This window comes from Phoca vitulina, unplaced genomic scaffold, assembly GCF_004348235.1.
Source record: "Phoca vitulina isolate PV1807 unplaced genomic scaffold, GSC_HSeal_1.0 scaffold12, whole genome shotgun sequence".
NCBI classification, from domain to species: Eukaryota; Metazoa; Chordata; class Mammalia; order Carnivora; family Phocidae; genus Phoca; species Phoca vitulina.
Genome location: NW_022589715.1, coordinates 36,497,410 through 36,517,421, shown reverse-complemented (window position 1 = coordinate 36,517,421; position 20,012 = coordinate 36,497,410). Strand labels below are relative to the sequence as shown.

Sequence of the window (20,012 nt, the reverse complement as noted above, 5' to 3'; positions counted from 1 at the left end):
TCTTAATAACATTTTCTCTAGCTTGCTTTAAGAACAGTCTATAATACAACATACAGCATGCAAGTGTTAAACAGTTTGTTCATGTTATCAGTAAGGCTTCTGGTCAATAGCACGCTATTAAATTTTTGCAGTCAAAAGTTACATGCAAATTTTCAAGTGCATGAAGGGTCAGTGCCCTTGACCCCTAGGCTCTTCAAGGGTCAACTGTAGTTTGTACTGTTTACTTTTCCTTTCTACTCACCCACTCCAAAACCCAATACAACCTGGCTTCTGCCAATACATGAAACCTAATTTAACCTGATCCCTCTGCAATACTCAGCACTAGGAACCATTTCCTCATTAAGCCTCTATTTGGCTTCAGCAACAACTGTCCAGACTTTCCTCTTACTTCTTTGGTCAGTCCTTAGTCTTCCAAGTTCCTCTTTATTTATCAGTTCTTTACATGTTGGTATACTCTCAAGTCCTTTAAATGTCGGCTTTCTCTTTTCACCCCACACTTGCAGACACTGGAAAATATCCATACTCATACTCACAGCCCCAAATCCCATGCCTACTGTGATTCCATGTCTCACACTTGAGTTCCACACCAATACATTAAACATCTCCTCTTGATATTTCAAACCTAGTATGTCTTAAAATGGTGGCTCTCCTACTTCTCCACTGTGACCTGTTCTCTAGCTTAGTGATCTGAGCCAGGAACTTACTTTTAATCAGTCACAAAATCCTGTCAATTCTACTAATAAATGTCTCTGGATTCTTCCTCCACTCTTCTCTGAGATGCTTAAGAGCAGAAAAGAATTTCTAGGTGCTACCTAATTTCCAGTCTCATCTCTTGACATTCCTTAATGGGTTATCTGTACCAACAGATATCTTACACAATTGCTACTTATGTAAGCTTTAAAAGGAAAAATAAATTAGAAAATTCATGTGTTACCTTTGGAAAGTACTTCAGCACAATGGAAAACTTACAAATGTACACTGATTTGGAAAAACTGGAAATGTTTGTGGTTGACTAATAAGCACTTTAGGCAAAACTCTTAATGGTTAGAATAAGCTTTTACCAAATTAGCTGACTGCACATCCCACCAAGATGCATGTATATAACAAAACACTACATCACCTTGCATTCTTCATTTGTAAATCTTCAGGCAACACTATTCTAAGGTGAAAATCACGTCCCTGTGGAAAATATTGAAAAAGTTCACTCAAATTTTCATCTTTCACAATGTTAAGAAAAAGTTAAACAAAATCACTTAGAAAAGGAAATGTTTTCCTTTATTTTCTAAAAGGTATCAACTTTATCCAAGTCTTTACATTTGTTAAAATATATGCAATAGAATATTGCATTTGAAGGAAAATAATGTAAAAATGTCAGAAACTTTGTAATCATTGGGAAACCAAAACAAAGACTTCATTTTTTAAAGAGAATCAATTCACAACACAAGAAATATTAAGAAACTATTAGTGCAAACATAAATTTAAATATTTCTTACAAAGTAAACTTGTGAAAAAAATTCTTTTAATAGCTCTGACTATGGAAGAAAAAAATCAGTGTAAAATAAGAATATATAATACATCACAGACTTCATATTTTCAATTTCCTCATTTTAATAAAATGAAAAATATATTTAGTTCCATAATCTGAACACACAGACATGAAAGAAATATTTTCAAAAAACAGAATATTTAATTCTCCCACATTCATGGGCCTTTAATAAATAAAATTACTAATACTTATTTAAATTTAAATATTTACTAGCTATACATTTGAATATACCAAATTTTACTCAAGAGTCCTTCTAAGGAAAGAACTGTTCTCTGAGAAATACATTCAGTTTCACTTTATTGAGAAAGTAAATGGGTAAGCAGCTTAAACTTTATATCTTAAATAGGATAATACACATGATCTGAGCAAAGATAAACAGAAAAAGACAAACAGAAATATAATCTTTTACTCCAACAATATAAAATGAAAAAGAGTAATAAAATTCTCGAAAAATAATCACCATGAGAATTTTAGCACAGGCTCCCTCAAAGCAGATTCAAAACTAAAGGAACACAATTAAATGTACCCCATAACCTTTACTTTCATGATGATATTACAGTTCTGACTTTCATTACATTTAAATGTCCTTTAAAAAAATGAAACAAAATGTACTACTGACCTTTTCAAAAGGTCAAGTAACAATAATTCACTATTTCATTAAAGCACTAGAAGGTATTATGTAGTAACTTTAACCTAACTTTATAGACATCCCACACATAGGTGTAAGAACAATCTGGAATTCAGAATTTACATGAAAAATAGTAAAACTACTCTACTGATCTGTTACCTGAAAGGATAAAATTCCAAAGACCCTTATTTGCAAAATCCAGCCATTTTAAAAGGTCAAATGCTATGTTACATGCCATAATATTTTTCGGATTCAAGAAAATGTCCAAAATTAACTTTTTTAATTAAAGCATATAAAAAATGTTAATTGCTCTCAAGAAGCAAGTCTTCCAGGTTGTACGGAACAAAGTACTGACAGTTGCCTAAATCTGACTCTCTCCATACATCCTCCCAAATAGATCAATATTAAGAACATCTAAAACAGGAGTGGCTCAGTTGGTTAAGCATCCAACTCTTGGTTTGAGCTCAGGTCATTATCTCAGGGTCATGAGATCAAGCCCCACGTTGGGCTCCATGCTCAGCACAGAGTCTGCTTGAGATTCTCTCCTCTCCCTTTCCCTCCCCCTACTCTCTCTAAAATAAGTCTTAAAAAAAACCTAAAACCACAAAATACCCATGTCTCCAGCAAAATCAGAAAATAGAGAACACTATAAACTTCAAACTACCTGTAGGAAGAAAAACATAAACCACTTTCCAGTGGTTTTCACTCTGGGGCTCCCATACCAAGTCCTTTTAAAGAACTATGGGTTTCAGAAAAAAAGTGCATGGAAGAGAGAAGAGGGGACTGAACTACGTGTTAAGATAGTAATAAAGAGTTTGGTAGGTCAGAGCACTGACTACAGTGAGGGGGCTTAATATAAACACAAAGCTCAAGAAGCTCACCTTGAAAAAGAAATACACAAGTAGAAGCGGATAAAAAGGCAGGTAGAGAAATCCTTTGGGTGTTAGGAGGAAAAAGTAAGAGTGGGAAACTAAGGATCTTATATAGCAAAATAAAAACACTCAACTCCTCCCTCAGCACTACTTAAAAAATTATCCATTAAATAAACTGCACTTTGCTTCACCTACAGAAGAAAGTATTCTTAAACTAGGAATTTTATAAACTACTGCCAACAACCAAATTCACAAAGATACTGTTTTCATCAATGCCAAGCTACTATGAGTCAAAATCAGAATAAAAGAAAACATTTCAAGTGATGATGATGCCCCATGCAAACAAAAAAAAACACAAGGCATAAACAAATTACAATACTGAATTATATTATCATTAGTAAGCATTTGTACCCAGACTCAGAAATTTAAAAAAACTATGAACAGAAATTATAAGGAAAAAAAATTTAGTTCAGAAAAAAGAATATTAGAATAGAAAAATAAATAAGTGCTCAACGAAGAATAGAGTCAAATAAAAATTTCAAAAGAGGCAGCGTGCCTGGATAGCTCAGGTGGTAGAGCACGTGCCTCTTGATCTCAGAGCTGTGAGTTCGAGCCCAAGTTGGGGGTAGACAATATTTAAAATAAAATGGTTAAAAGTGGCAAATATCATGTGTACTTTACCCCAATAAAATTTTTTAAGATTTATTTTAGAGAGAGAGAGGGAGGGAGAGAAGGAGAGAGAGAAAGTCCTAAGCAGATTCTGTGCTAAGTGCAGAACCCAATGCAGGGCTTGATCCCATGACCCTGAAATCATGACCTGAGCCAAAACCAAGAGTTGGACACTTAACAGACTGTGACAGCCAGATGCCACCCCCAATAAAAGATTTTTTTAAATTTCATAAGGGCAAAGAAAAAGCTAGAAAATTACCAAATGAGGAAAAAAAAAAAAAAAAACCATCAGAGAAAAGCAGTTGAAGTAAAAACAGGTAAAGAAAATCCAATAAACAAAGAATTGGAAACCTTGAAATGGAAAATAAAATAGAAGAATATTTTAAATTATAATCTAAGAATACTTTCTGGAAATTTACATAATGAAAAGAACAACTGAACACATGAGAAATGAGTCCTAACGATCCACTCTGAAATGTATCTTAACATGCAGACTTTAAAGTCCATAGCTTATGAGACCAAATAATATATGTGAAATAGAATAAAAGTAGCATCACACTTCTCAAAGCAAGATTTTAAAAAACAACAACAGAATAGAACTTTTAAGAAACAGGATTTCTGCTTCTAGCTCTGATGGAATAACAGTGGCAGAATTTACCTTCCCACATTAACTAAAAACTGGACAAAATATATGAAACAATGATGTTCAGACATCAAATAGGCAGCAAAAAACAGAGACTACTGAAAGAAGGGAAACAAATGAGAAAATCTTTATAATTATCCTGTCTTACTACCTGGAGAATTTTCAGGCTTCAGAGCAAGGATGGAGAACTAAATGGAGCCTGACAATTCTCCCTGATTTGAGAAAAGAGGGTAAGCTGGGGAGGCAAAGACATGTATAATTCACATGTACAGTATCAAAAAGGGAAGACCATATATGAAGAAAAGAGAACTATACAGAGAATAAACCTAGATAATATCAGTGTATTGCTGCAAGAGTCATCAGCTAAGTATGATTGCTGCATGTACGTGAGAAAACCACCCAAAGCCGAGAAGCATGAGAATGGAACATGCAAAACAATCTCAAAGCTCACACAAGGCTGGGAGTAGTCAAGTTTCCTCTCAGCAAGAATAGAAAACCTTGTACTATAAAAGTTATCATTAAAGAGAATACTCAGAGTGCCTAGGTGGCTCAGTCGGTTAAGCATCTGCCTTCAGCTAGGGTCATAATCCCAAGGTTCTGGGATTGAGCCCCGCATCTGGCTCCCTGATCAGTGGGGAGCCTGTTTCTCTCTCTCCCTCTGCTGCTCCCCCTGCTTGTGCGTTCACACTCTCTGTCAAATAAATGAATAAAATCTTTAAAAAAAAAAAAAAAAATACTCTGAAGAATACTGCCTAAGTGGTAGAGCTAAATTAATCTAGGCTAAAATCTGTTTTGATTCTGCCTAACAAAACTTAGAAGCAAACTATGAAAAGCTTAAACTGTTTCCAAATAATTTAACTACAGCTTAGAATAAATCAAGAATATTTAAGAGAATAAAATTATCTAGCACACAATAGTTGGAATGCACAGTGTCTGGCATCCAATCAAAATATGCCAGGCATGCAAAGAAACAGGAAAATAAGATTCATAATGAAGAGAAAAAAAAAATCAAGAGAAATACAAAAATGGCAGATGATAGAACTACTTAAAAAAATTTCAACAATGATAACTACATACGTTCAAGAAGGTAGAGAAAACCATGAGTATGCTAAATAGAACAGGAAAGATAAAGACAGACCCAAATCAAAAAGATGAAAAATACATCTGAGATACTATACAGTATTAACAGCAGTTAAGTCTTGCAAAAGAAGATATTAGGGTACCTGAAGGCACAGAACATTCAAAATAAAACAGAGAAAGACACTCAAACAATGAAAAAGAACAGAACCATTAGTGAATTATGGAACAATTTTAAAATGGCCTAATATACATGTATTTTGAGTCCCCAAAACAAAGGAAGGAGAAGGAACAAAAAAATTTTTGAAGAAATAATGGCTGAAGTTTTTCCCAAATTAAATGAAAATATATACTCACAAATCCAAAATGCTCCACAAACCCTATGGAGGAAAATCATGAAAAAAATTACAGCAAGGTACATCATAATCTAATTGACAAAAACCAATGATAAAAAGAAAAATCTTAAAAGCTGTCAAAGAAAAACAACACTTACAGAGGAACAAAAATAAACAGTAGAGACTTCTCATAGGAAATAATGCAAGAGAATTAAGCAACATCTGTAAAGCACTAAAAGGAGGGAAAAAGCAATCTAGAGTTTTATACCTAGTAAAAGTATCTTTCAAAAGGCCAAACAATATGTCAGACATAAAACCACTGAAAAAATTTATCAGTACAAGACATGCACTACCAGAAATGTTAAAGGAATAACTTGAGGAAGAAAGTAAATGAAACTAAAGAGCAATGTGGCTATACAACAAAAAGTACCAGAAACAGTAAATATACAGGTAAATATGAAAGACTTTTCTTATTTTCTAAAATGTCTTTAAAAGGTTAATTGTGCCAAAACTGGACAATCTGGATACTCGATTACAACCCAAAGTATTAGATAAATATCTATGAGTCCATACTGATGTAAATGACTGATTTAATAAATGAGGGAGTTAAGGAATAAACCTAACCAAAGAAGTGAAAGACCCATATTCTGAAAACCATGTAATAATGAAAGAAACTGAAGATGAGACGACAAAAAAAAAAAAAAAAAAAAAGAAAGAAAGAAAAGACATTCCATCCTCAAGGACTGGAAAAAGAGACATTGTTAAAATGTCTATATATAGAATATACAATGGGAAAAAAGACCAACTCTTCAACAAATGGTATTGGGAAAACTGGACAGCTACATTCAAAAAGAACAAAACTGGACCACTTTCATACACCATACACAAAAATAAACTCAAAATGGATTAAAGACCTAAATGTGAAATGAAACCATTAAAATCCTAGAAGAGAACAAAGGCAGTAATTTCTCTGACATCACCCATAGCAACATTTTTCTAAATAGGTCTCCTGAGGCAAGGGAAACAAAAGCAAAAATAAACTACTGGGACTACATCAAAATAAAGACTGTGCACAGCTAAGGAAGCAAACGACAAAACTAAAAGGCAACCTACTAAATGGGAGAAGATAGTTATTTGCAAATGACATACCTAATAAAGGGTTCGTATCCAAAACATAAAAAGAACTTACACAACTGAACACACACCAAAAAAACCCCAAATAATCCAATTAAAAAATGGGCAGAAGACATGAACAGACATTTCGCCAAGACATACAGATGACTAAAACACATGAAAAGATAGATGCTCAACATCACTAATCATCAGGGAAATACAAACCAAAACTACAATGAGATTATCACTTCACACCTGTCAGAGTGGCTATAATCAACAACACAAGAAACAACGAGTTTTGGCGAGGATGTGGAGAAAAAGGAACGCTCTTGCACTGCGGGTGGAAATGCACACTGGTACAACCCCATTCTGGAAAACACTATGGAGGTTCCTCAGAAAGTTAAAAATAGAACTACCCTATGATCCAGTAATCACACTACTAGGTATACACCTAAAAATTACAAAAAAACTAATTCAAAGGGATACATGCACCCCTATGTTTATTATAGCATTATTTACAATAGCCAAATTTCAGAAGCAGCCCAAGTGTCCATTGATGAATGGGTAAAAAAGATGTACATATATACAATGGAATATTACCCAGCCATAAAAAAAGAATGAAATCTTGGCATTTGCAGCAACCTGGCTGGAACTAGTGAGTACAATGCTAAGTGAATTAAGTCAGTCAAGAAAGACAAATACCAATGATTTCACTCATATGTGTAATTTAAGAAATCAAAACAAATGAGAGAAGATAAAAAATGGAGATGAACCAAGAAACAAATCCTTAACTACAGATAACAAAATGATGGTTACCAGAGGGGAAGTGGTGGGGAGAGGAGGGATGGGTGAAATAGGTGATGGGGATTAAAGAGTACATTTATCATGATGAGAACTGAGTAATGTATAGAATTGCTGAATCACTATATTGTACACCTAAAACTAATAAAACATTGTATATTATCCATATTGGAATTAAATTTAAAAACTTAAATAAATAAGGGAGTTAAATTAACCTTCCTAACAGAAGAATTCCAGATAAATTAGATACTCTACTTTAAAAGAGGGAGAGCATAACCCCTCACTCCTTAAGTTGGAGCAACTCATAGAGATTTCCTTCCAAAGAGTAAGTATGGAAAGGGGAGAAGAGTTAACTCTGCAGTAGAGAAATCTGACAAACACTACTTTAGCTAAGGTCAACATCAACAGTGGTAAATCATATTAATAGTTTGCTCCCTTTATATCATGTGATGAAATGATACTTAAACTCTGTAATGTAGGGATAGAAAACCCAGAAATAAACCCACTCTAAAACTGTCCTTAAAAAATAAAAGTCTCTTAATAAAGGAAGATAATTGTTTAAAAGAAAATAAAAGTGTATTGGGAGGGTTACAAGACAAATAGAAATAAAATATATGACAACAATAGCACAAAAGCCAGGGGATGGGAAATGGTACATTTTAAGATTCTTATACTATAAGTGGTATACTTGAACGTAGATTGTGGTAAATTAGAGTTGCATATTGTAAACCATAGAAAAAACACCAAAAAAGAGACAAAAGTGATATAGCTGATAAACCAATATTGCATATAAAATATAATCCTACTATTACTTATGTAAATCATGACAAGTTTAAGATGTATGTTAAGAACCCTAAAGCAACTAATTAAGGGGGGAATAGCTAATAAGCTGATAGAGGAGATAAAATGCAATTATACTACATAATGTATAATGAAAATGCAGAAAAATAGGAAAAAGATAAAAAAGAAACAAACAAATAGGACAAATAGAAAACAAGCAGCAAGATATGAGCTTTAAACCCAACAATATCAATCATCACATTAAATGTAAATGTTCTAAACACCTCCAAGAAAAAAGCAGTGATTGTTAGATAAAAAAGCAAGGTCCAGAAGAAATCCCCTTTAAATATAAAGACACAAATAGGTATAAAATAAAGAATGGAAAAATGATTAAGCCATGCCAACACTAATCAAAAAAAAAAAAAAAAAAAAGCTAGAATCACTATACTAATATCAGAAAATAGAGATTCTAGGACAAAGATTACCAGAGATAAAAAGGGTCATCTCACAGTCATTTAAAAAGGAAAAAAAAAAAAAAAAATCAGTTGAAGAGTGCTCAACAATCCTAAAAGTTTATGTACCTAATAAAAGAACTTCAAAATATATGAAGCAAAAACTGACAGAAATGAAAGTAGAAATTGAACAATAATTATAGTTGGAGATTTTCAATACCTCCTTTCACTAATAAAACAAGTAGACAGAATATCAGTGAGCATATAAAAAACTCAAATAGCGCCTTTTGGCTCCCTGAGCAGCGCCATGGCGGTCGGCAAGAACAAGCGCCTTACAAAAGGCGGCAAAAAGGGAGCCAACAAGAAAGTGGTTGATACATTTTCTAAGAAAGATTGGTATGATGTGAAAGCACCAGCTATGTTCAATATAAGAAATATTGGAAAAACATTAATCACAAGAACTCAAGGAACCAAAATCGCATCTGATGGCCTCAAGGGTCGTGTTTTTGAAGTGAGCCTTGCTGATCTGCAGAATGATGAAGTTGCATTTAGAAAATTCAAGCTAATTACTGAGGATGTTCAGGGCAAAAACTGCCTGACTAATTTCCATGGCATGGATCTTACCCGTGACAAAATGTGCTCCATGGTCAAAAAAATGGCAGACCATGATTGAAGCTCATGTTGATGTCAAGACTACCGATGGTTATTTGCTTCATCTATTTTGTGTTGGTTTTACTAAAAAACGTAATAATCAGATTCGGAAGACCTCTTATGCTCAGCACCAACAGGTCTGTCAAATTTGGGAAAAGATGATGGAAATCATGACCCAAGAGGTGCAAACAAATGACTTGAAAGAAGTGGTCAATAAATTGATTCCAGACAGCATCGGAAAAGATATAGAAAAGGCTTGTCAGTCTATTTATCCGCTCCATGATGTCTTCGCTAGAAAAGTAAAAACACTGAAGAAGCCCAAGTTTGAATTGGGAAAGCTCATGGAGCTTCATGGTTAAGGTAGTAGTCCTGGAAAAGCTACTGGGGATGAGACCGGTGCTAAAGTTGAACGACCTGATGGATATGAGCCACCAGTCCAACAATCTGTTTAAAAGTCAGACATTTAATGGTGACAAATAAAAAATATTTGTGATGTTAAAAAAAAAAAAAAAACCTCAAATAGCATTATGACCCAACCTGACCTGACGTAGAACAATCACCCAACAGCGGCAGAATGCACTTTCTTTTCAAATACAGATGTAACATTTACCAAGATAGGCCCTATTCTATGCCATAAAATAAGTCCCAATATATTTAAAAGAATTTAAATCATACAAATTATGTTATAACCAATATGAAACTAAATTATCAATCAGTATCAAAAAGATAATCCAGAAAATCCTAAAATATTTAGAAAGATATATTGTTGTTCTAAATAACCCATGGGTCAAAAAAGAAATTAACAAGTATTCTGAACTGAAAAAAAAAAAAAAAAATGAAAATATAACATACCAAAATATGTGATACAGCCAAAGTAGTGTCTGAAGAAAAATTTACAGCACTATAAAACAAGTTCTCATTATCAATGAGCTAACCTTCCACCTGAAGAAACTAGGAAACTTAAGAACAGAAAACAAAGAAATACACACACACACACACACACACACACACACACACACACACAAAGGAAAGAAAGACACAGAAAAATAAGAAAAATCAATAAAATCAAAAGTAGGTTCTCTGAAGAGATCAATAAAATGTATAAGCCTCTATCCAGTTGCAACAGGAAAAAGACACAAAACGCCATCAGGAATGGGGACAAGAGGTATCTATAAAATATGTCCATAATTTCTTTGATACTTCTACCTTTAAGAGTTGGTGCCTCATTTCTCTCCTTTTGAATATGGACTAGATTTGAGGCTTGCTATAAAAAGCAGAATAAAGCAGAAGTAAATACGTGTAACTTCAGAGACTAGTACCTTTTCTCCAAAGGTATTGTGCAGCTTTATCTCTGTTCTATCACTCAGGGGAAGCTAGTTGCCATGTTGTGAGGACGCTATGGAGGTCTATGTAGTAAGGAACTGAGGCCTCCAAGTCAAGAGAAGTAGAAAACAGAGGGCTCCAGCCAATAGCCATGTGAATGAGCTATTCTGGAAGCAACTCTTTCTGCTCTAGTCAAGTCTTTAGAGAACTGACATATAGGCTAACATCTTCATTACAAGATCATGAGAAACACTGATCCAGAACCATCCACCTAAGTAGTTTTCAAACTCCTGATCCATAGCAAAGGCGAGATAATAAATGTTTGTTGTTCTAAGCCACGAAGATTTGGAATAGGTAGTTATGCAGCAAAAGATAACTAATATAGGGAACATCATTACAGATCCTAAATACATTCATTAAAAGGATAAGGGAATATTATGAAGTAACATTTAAGCCAATAAATTCAAAAATCTAGATGAACAATTCCTTGAAGGAAACAAACTGCCAAGCTCACTCAAAAGAAAAGGAATCGAGAAACCAAATTGAGAAAATATCTTCTTTAAATCACAGGGATCATTCTCTCTCTCTCTCTCACTCACACACACACAAAGAATCAATAAGTTTCACAGACTATAATTTTTAGAAACAATATTATCTAATCACAAAACTAGAAATAACAAAATTAATAATCAAAAAAATACTTTCATGGGGTACCTGGGTGGCGCAGATGGTTAAGCGTCTGCCTTCGGCTCAGGTCATGAACTCCAGGCTCTGGGATCGAGCCCTATGTCAGGCTCCCAGCTCAGCGGGGAGTCTGCTTCTCCCTCTCCCTCTGCCTCTCCCCCTGCTTGTGCTCTGTCTGTCTCTCTCTCTAATGAATAAATAAAATCTTAAAAAAAAAGATTTTCATGAGAAAAATTTTTAAATCTTCTATTAACTCCTGGGTGCAAGGGATCTATAAAGTAAAATTATGTAAGTATTAAAAAATGATTGATAAAACACTACATGTCAGCATATACAGCGTACTTCAAAAAAAGTGGTAAGGGGAAAATGCAGAGCCTTAAAAACTTGTATCAAAAAAAATGTGCTCTCACAACCAAATCTGGGATAATTTAAGCATCAAAATAAGTAAGTAATGATTACAATCCATTAAATTATTTTTAAAACCTATGAGTCCCTTCTGATACAAATAAGTGGGGAAAAAGAGAAGGTTAATCCTTATAATAAAATGACAGTAAATAAAGAAGAAATAATGGAGTTAGAAAAATCATCATTTGGCAACACCACAGTACTAAGTGGCTCAATCAAGATGCTAAAACTGGTGTGTGTACCTGAAAGTTTGATGCCTCAGAGTAGCTCTCTCAAAGTACTTATGAATTACAAAAGGAAAATCTGGCACACGCCATCTTAAAGAGGTGATGAGAGGTAACATCATCAATGAGAACCACTGACTTCATGTGCCCTATAAAGGGCACAACATTCTTTCTGTGTCAACTCTGCCGAAATTATATAACCTGAATTTAATGATGAGGAAGTATCAGTCAAACCGAAACTGAAGGACATTCTTCTTAACATCCAAACCATATTCTTAAAAAATGTCAAGTTCATAAAACGCAAAGAGCCTAAGGAACTATTCCATATTAAAGAGCTAGGACAACTAAATGTAATGTGATACCTTACAACTAAATGCAATGTGGTATCTTATCTTACATCAGATGACAGGAGCCTGGAAAGGGGTACAACTGTTAATGGCAACATTAACAAAATTTGAAATTGGCCTCCAGATAATGGCATTATATCATGATTAAATTTCCTGATTTAGATAACTGTACTGTGGATATAAAGGAGTGTGTCCTTGTTCTCATGACATATATGCTGGAGTATTTAAGAAGAGGCACTATGCCTGCAACCTAATCTCAAAACTGTTCAGAAAAATAATGTATATATACCCACCTACATATATACACACAGAATAAAATCAAATGGGGCAAATGTAAAATGGTGAATCTGGGTAATCTTCATACATATTTGTTATTTTCTGTAAGTTTGAAATTATATACAAGACAAACATTTTTAAAGAAAATCAGTTCCATCAAACAAAACAACGTTAAATAATGTGCTTAGGTTAAGAAAGCAGAATTGTAGCTACAGCAAGGGTCACAAGAACATTTCATCTAATCTCAATTCTGATATTTACACGTTTTCTAAGAGGCTTTAGCAGACAGACACATATAAGACAAAGTACTTTACTTAAAATGCCTAAAATTAGGTATAACATGGCTCCTGATAAAAATGTAACTTAATAGCTCTTTAATTTTTCTAAACACTATCTGAAAATGAATCATGTTTTCAACTAGATAATTCAAGACTGGTACTTCCAATTCGGGAAAGAAAAAGTGGATTACCTTTACTCCAGAAATAATAATGAGATTTAGCCTCTACTTTCTGTAATGGTCACAATGAATTTAAAGAAAAATGAATAAATCCATATGTACCCTCTATAACCTTTCCTTATTCACAGTGCATTCTGATTAGTTCTACACTTAATATTCTGAGGGATGGGTAAAAGTTTCATTTAGCAAGTAAATTTGATAATTCACTCAATATTTTTTAAGATTTTATTTGACAGAGAGAGACAGCGAGAGAGGGAACACAAGCAGGGGAGTGCGAGAGGGGGAAATGCTTTCCAAGGAGCAGGGAGCCTGATGCAGGGCTCAATCCCAGGACGCCGGGATCATGACATGGGCCAAAGACAGACGCTTAACGACTGAGCCACCCAGGTGCCCCTTCTTTCAGTATTTTTGAGAGATTACTATAGATTTTGAGTAAACTTCAAAACATATGGTAATTCCTAGGATATGGCCCCTATCCTCAAAAAGTAGTGTGCTGATGGAGTAGCGGGTGAAACAGGTAAAGTTTGTGCTTTTGTAGGCACAAACTCCCAGTCATAAAATAAATTATAGGGACGTAAAGTAGCACACGTCAACTATAGTTAATACTGTAATGCATATCTGAAAGCTGCTAAGAGACTTATCTTAAAAATTCTCATCCTAAGAAGGGTGCCTGGGTGGCTCAGTCAATTAGGCGGCGTACGGTAGATTTTGGTTCAGGTCAGGATCTCAGGGCCCTGGGATCAGGCTCTAGTCCCGCTTGGCACTCAGCAGGAAGTCTGCTTGAGGATTCATTCTCTCCTCTCCACTCCTCCCTGCACTTCTGCACATGCACCCACGTGCTCGTTCTCAAATAAATCTTAAAAAAAAAAAAAAGTTCTCATCATAAGAAAAATTCTATAACTACATATGGTGAATTCAATGAACAACTAGACTTACTGTGATCCTTTCACGATATATACATACATAAATCATGTTGTACACCCGAAACTAATGTTGCATGTCAGTTATACTTAAAAAAAAAAAAAAAAGCATGAAACAGGCTTCTCTTCAAAGTTAAATTAAGTATCAAGTTTTCAAATATCCAATACTCAAACACTTAAATATTTCTGAAAGTTGAAACCATTCTCTTAATCACTATAATTAAGAGTTAAATTTTACCTCCATCCCACTCTTTTAATGCTGACAATGTTTTGATGAGGATTGCTGAATGGAGTGAGTGTTAATCAAGGTAAGGTGGAGCAATGCAATTATTCATTTTCCTTTTAGAAAATAAAAATAATTCTGGGAATAGAAATTTTTACTCATCACCATATTTTTTCAAATTATCTGGTTAATTACTAAATTTTAAATTATGACAAAATTGCATAATTTGTGTTTCCATATAACTGAGTTCAAATAATTGAAAATGTGCATGTCTATTAAAGATTCATACATATATTTCCAGAAAATACAGTTCTGTTTCAATGTCAAGTTGTTTAAAAATGACCACTTTGTTTCTTTCCTCTTCCGAAATTTCTCCGTACTTCACGTAGCAATCAAATCCTCAGGTTAGTCAGCCACGTGTTACATTTTATAGCTAAAAAGGTACTGCTGGTAATCTAACCTATTCACGACCCGTATCAAAGTTGCAAGTGGTTAATTTGAGTGTAGTTTCACTAGTTTTTCCTCAAGCAGAATCTGTTCATTTTAAAAGACCAAAAAAAAAAAAAAAAGAAAGAAAGAAAGAAAGAAAGAAAGAATGAATTGTGCTGGTGAGGGAGGTGGCACGATGTTGAGTATAAAGGTCTGGGAGCAAAAATCTATACTGAAAATTCTAACCTAAGGTATCTTGGTGCAATGTAGACAGAGGAGCAAAACGCAGGAGTGAAATCTGATAGCCTCGCTTTCAGGGACTCTGGCGATCATGGACAAGTAACTCAACCTGGCCAATTTCCCACGCCCTGATTTACTTAACTATGAAGACTGAGAACGATTTCTTTTAATTCTGCCTCAAAGGGCGGAGGATTAGTGAGATAACGTGCTTGGAAAGCGCTTTGTAAACTTCAAACCGTACACGTGTGTTACTATGTGTAATAAACTCCACCAGAGAAGCCGCCTGGACTCAGGAAAGGTAATTAATTGTGCTGTCAAGATTCCGTACAAAATATCGCTACTGGATGTGCTCAGGTACACACGACTTAATTGAGAGCCAAAAAGAGGTTTTCCTCCAAAATATATTTTTACAGGAAAAACGAATATAATTTGCACGGATTCCCTGGTGAACGGCCGGCCACCAATCTTCGTAGGGCTTTGGGGAGGAGGGATGTTAGAAACAAGGTAAAAATTTGCAAAACAAACAAACAAAAAAACAGTTAAAGGTGGGACAGACGCTGAAGCAAAAGGGAAGTCAAACTAGGAAGCGGGCGCGAGGGGGCGTGGCCCTCCGCCCCGCCCCCCGCTCCCGTCCCGCGCTGGGCTCCTCTCGCTGAGTCCCTGGCTGCGACCCTGGCCCAGGCTCGCGCGCGGTAGCGAGTGACGGGTTGCGAACAACCGCAACCGTCTAAGTCCTCAAACCTCTAGTCTCCGAGGAGCCGTTACGCGCCTCCCCTCTCAATGCCCACACGGTTAAGGGCTCCTAACCGCTCCCGTAACTGACTTCCAGGGGCGGAGTTGCGCCGCGAGAGGGAGGCCCTCCTAGCAATCGAGCAACAAGCGGGCGGGTACCTGAGCCGAAATGAATCCTTCGTACACGGTTTTCGCCCGGTTCTGAGGCAGAAGCAGCGGGCACTGGCGCAACAGGCTCACTTCCATCTCCGCCATGGTTCGCCGTCTGTGGAGCGCAGGGGGTTTATCCGCAGGCCAGGCCCCGCACATGCGCAGTCCCGCCTGCGCCCGGGCCTCCGAGGGGCGGAAACTTGGCCTTTGGCGGGAAAAAGCCTCGAAGACGCGGGGGAGTGAAATTAAGGTCTGGTGCTAATCCGGCACCTGGACTCAGGCCCAGCCAGAGTAGATGTGGCTCGGCAGGAGGCAGCGTTGGAGGGAAGATTGTTCTCAGGTTCATAGAGCTACCTGAACAAGATCATTCCAGCCTTGATTGTCCCAAGAACCCTTCTGGTAATTTTGTTTGATTTTACTGAAAGGCTGCTACAATTTTTGTGCAGTTGCATTTCTTCCCGCATAAAATGGGACTGCTGCAAGTTTGAGATTGCATTTCTTCCAGCATAAGATGGTTTGTAGAGTCTGGGTGTTGTAGTATCTCTTTTATCCTGACCCTGCCTCAACTCCCCTTCTTCACTGTAATCAGTCTGTCTCCTCCTATTGGCCTATTCTACAGGATCTCCTGTATGCCTCAGCATACAGAATAATACATTATTCTGTATATTATACAGAATATATTATTATATAATATACTGTAATCCATTCAATATATGCAACATAATCCTATGGTTTACCAAGTTTAGTCAGATACTATTGTATTTGAGAGATGCACAAATGTGTGTGTGTGTATACATATATATGCACACATATATCTTCAGACTCAAGTCAACACTATACTCAGTTTTGGTGCACTGCACTCACAGATATCTAAAGGCAAAACATGAGGGAAGATTGCCGCTTAACGTGATGAGCCAAAGTTAATTTTTGACAACCCTTTCTATACATTTTTTTAACTCAGGAATGGTAATTATCCATTTCCTTTTACTAAGGGTTGATTAAGTAACATTACTATTTACCACAAAATCATTTGATATCCCAATCAGTATTCAAATGCATTACAATTTTGAGCCCTAGTATTTGTAAAACATCATTGTAATATGCCAAGACTATGTAAAAATAATAAGATGTACTCCCATCTTTATTGCCCTCAAAATGGAATTTGACTTCTTGAAGATTAAAGTTGCACAACAATTGTTACAGTATTCTGGATACTTAGGGGAAAGCAAGGATACTACAGCAGTGGTTAGATAAAAATTACACTAAAGCAGTGGTTCTTAAAATGTGATCCTAGAACCAGTGGCATCAGTAACACCTGGGAACTTCGTAGAAATGCAAATTTTCACTCTTCTATCTCAGATCTAGGGAATCCCAAACCCTGGGAGTGAGGCCTAACCATCTGTGTTTTAACAAGCCCTCCAGGTGATGGTGATGCACACTGAAGTTTGAGAATCTCCTCAGGGATATGACCTACACACACTCAATTATGCAACTCATTCCTTAAGGATGATACTGTGTTCAACCATCACACTCATGTTAAACTATTTACATAGATGCCCAGGCTAGATCCCTGACTAGTGGTTCTCAAAGTGTGGTCCTTGGACCAACATCATCAGCATCACCTGAAACCATGTCATCCGAGACCAGCTGAATCTCTTAGTTCTAGGAGACAAGCTCAGCAATCTATGTTTTAACAAGCGTATGTTTAACACCTCTGTGTTTTAAGCAGGGATTCTGACGCAAACATTGAAAACCCATTACCCTAAACTTAGTGAAGTTATATTTTCACCTAATTCTGTTGTGCAGCTAGTTGAAAGTCACTGTACTAGTCAAATGAATAATTGTCACAGGTTTTACAGTTCCGAGCTAAGAGTTACCTAGCCACATTGTAAAAGTTTAGAAGATATTAGTACATGAATAAACAGAGTTTATTAGTGTCAAATCATCATTTAAGAGACCTTCTTAATACAGAGATCATTTTAATTATAACAAGAGAAACTTTAAAAAAAAAAAAAACCTGAAAGATTAGTCCCAATTTGGGTCTGATATTAGAGAGCTGAAATTCTCTTGGCTGTTCCATGATGGTCTCAAGACCACTACTGAAGTCCTAACCATTTGAATAGATGCAAGAACAATAATAGCTTTCCCAGAGGTCCTTTTGAGCAAGTCTTATGTCACATTGGCCATCCTATATGCAAAGGGTCTGGGAAACACAGTTTTACAGCTAAATATATTGCTTAGAATTCTGTTAGTAAGAATAAAGGAGAGAATGGTTGAGATGGGCTGCTTTCACTTCTGCAACATTGCAAACTCCACCTGCCCCTCCCCAAGAAAAACAAAAAAGATTTTAAGTTTATTGGTATTGCATTATTAATGAAATGCATACTTTATATGACAAATTTTCGTGTATGTGTACTTCTAAAGATATGGTAGTGTATTTTCCTTTTTTCAAGATGATTTTCCTTCAAAGAGTACTAAAATTAATTTCTATTTTGTTGACTAACTGAAGTGAACATCATCTAAAAAAATATTAAGGGTTAGAAATCAGATGAATAAGTAACATTATAAAAAGCAATGAAGAACCAATTTTACATTTTGGAGACTTAGTGTAATCTACATAGTAATAAAATATCCTACAAATAGAATAAGGAAGCCATGAAATTACAAGTATATTTTCATCTGAAAATGTCCTTCAGCTATGAAAGATAAATAAGATATGGTTGTGGTTTGTGACATTCCTTTAAAGAATCCTTTGTTGATGGGGATAGGATTTGGTAAAATAGCAATTTCGTTTCTATTTAGTAAAAGAGAGCAAGTTAAGAAAAATGAATTATCCATAAAGTGGAAGTAGCTGATTTTATAAAATTTTGAGAAATAACTAAATTAACAAAAATAAATTAAAATTTACTCTAGGGGCGACTGGGTGGCTCAGTCAGTTAAGCATCCGACTCTTGATTTCAGCTTGGGTCATGATCTCAGTGTCCTGGGATGGAGCCCTCTGTGGGGCTCCGCACTCACTGGGGAGTCTGCTTAAGGATTCTCTCCCTCCCTCCCCTTCTGTACCTTCTCCCACGCCCTCTCTTTCTCTCTCAAATAAATAAACCTTTAAAAAATAAAAAAAATAAAATTCACTCTAGAATTCAGAAGTTTAGAAGTAATTTTATACATACATAATCATTTCAAAATAACAAAAACATTTTAAGTAGTACCATTCTTATTCCTTAATATCTTACCTGTTTAAAGTTAATGTTAGCCGGTCTATGGGGAAACAGATATAACCATACATTGCCGATTATTATGCATAATTCACAAAATGTTCCTAAAAAGCAATCTACTTGTGTACAACAGAAAACATAAAAATTATTTTCTTTTGAACAAATACCACTTACGAGAGTATATCCTGAGAAGATAATACAAAAATGTTTAAATAGGAGACAACTTAATGTTCAATAAGTTAGAAATGGTCAAGTTATATAACAGGATAGAATGTCTAAAAGCCATTAAAATGACATATGTGAACATGCAATATTGGTACATAAAAAGTATATATGAAATCTCAGTATGTGAAAAGAGCAAAACAATGTCAAGAGAAGGAACTTACATACTTTGTTGATATTTTAAAGATAAAAGATCTTTCATTTTTCCATGTAAAGCAAATTACTTAACAGTACCATGAATTTTTTAAAAGAAGGCATTAGCAAAGATTTTTATAAATGTAAATGCTGTCCAACTTAAGATCATCTATTGAGTTAGAGGAAGCACAGTATAATGAAAAGAGAGTCAAGAAACCTCAAATGCTTGACTTTGTATAAATCACGTTATGATCTATAGGGTCCTTTGCAATTCTAGAAATGTATTTGTAAGAAATGAATGGGCTCAAAAACAATAATTACAGTTAAATATGGATTATCTGAATAACAAATGTGAAAAAAATTAACTTTGAAAATTTCATTCACATTGTCATTCCACTTAATGAGAATGTGTTTGTGAAATCTGAGGTGGAATATTGACATTGGATGCTTTTACAATTTTGTC

The 20,012-nt window shown here is 35.3% G+C and overlaps 1 protein-coding gene and 1 pseudogene across 2 annotated transcripts in view; one reads left to right on the top strand and one right to left on the bottom strand.

The window, feature by feature from the left end:
• The window catches only part of FANCL (FA complementation group L), an 87,718-nt gene extending 71,619 nt beyond the window's left edge, over positions 1-16,099 (bottom strand). The window contains exons 1-2 of the mRNA XM_032410943.1: positions 15,987-16,099; positions 1,121-1,179 (exon numbers count right to left, since the gene is read on the bottom strand). Of these exons, the coding sequence (XP_032266834.1) occupies positions 1,121-1,179; positions 15,987-16,082 (155 nt within the window). The 5' untranslated portion in view covers positions 16,083-16,099. The remainder of the gene's footprint in view (positions 1-1,120; positions 1,180-15,986) is intronic.
• Positions 9,170-10,033, top strand: LOC116636283 (annotated as a pseudogene). Its single transcript, XR_004300312.1, has one exon. The product of XR_004300312.1 is annotated as a 40S ribosomal protein S3a-like (transcript).
• Positions 16,100-20,012: the final 3,913 nt, after the last annotated feature.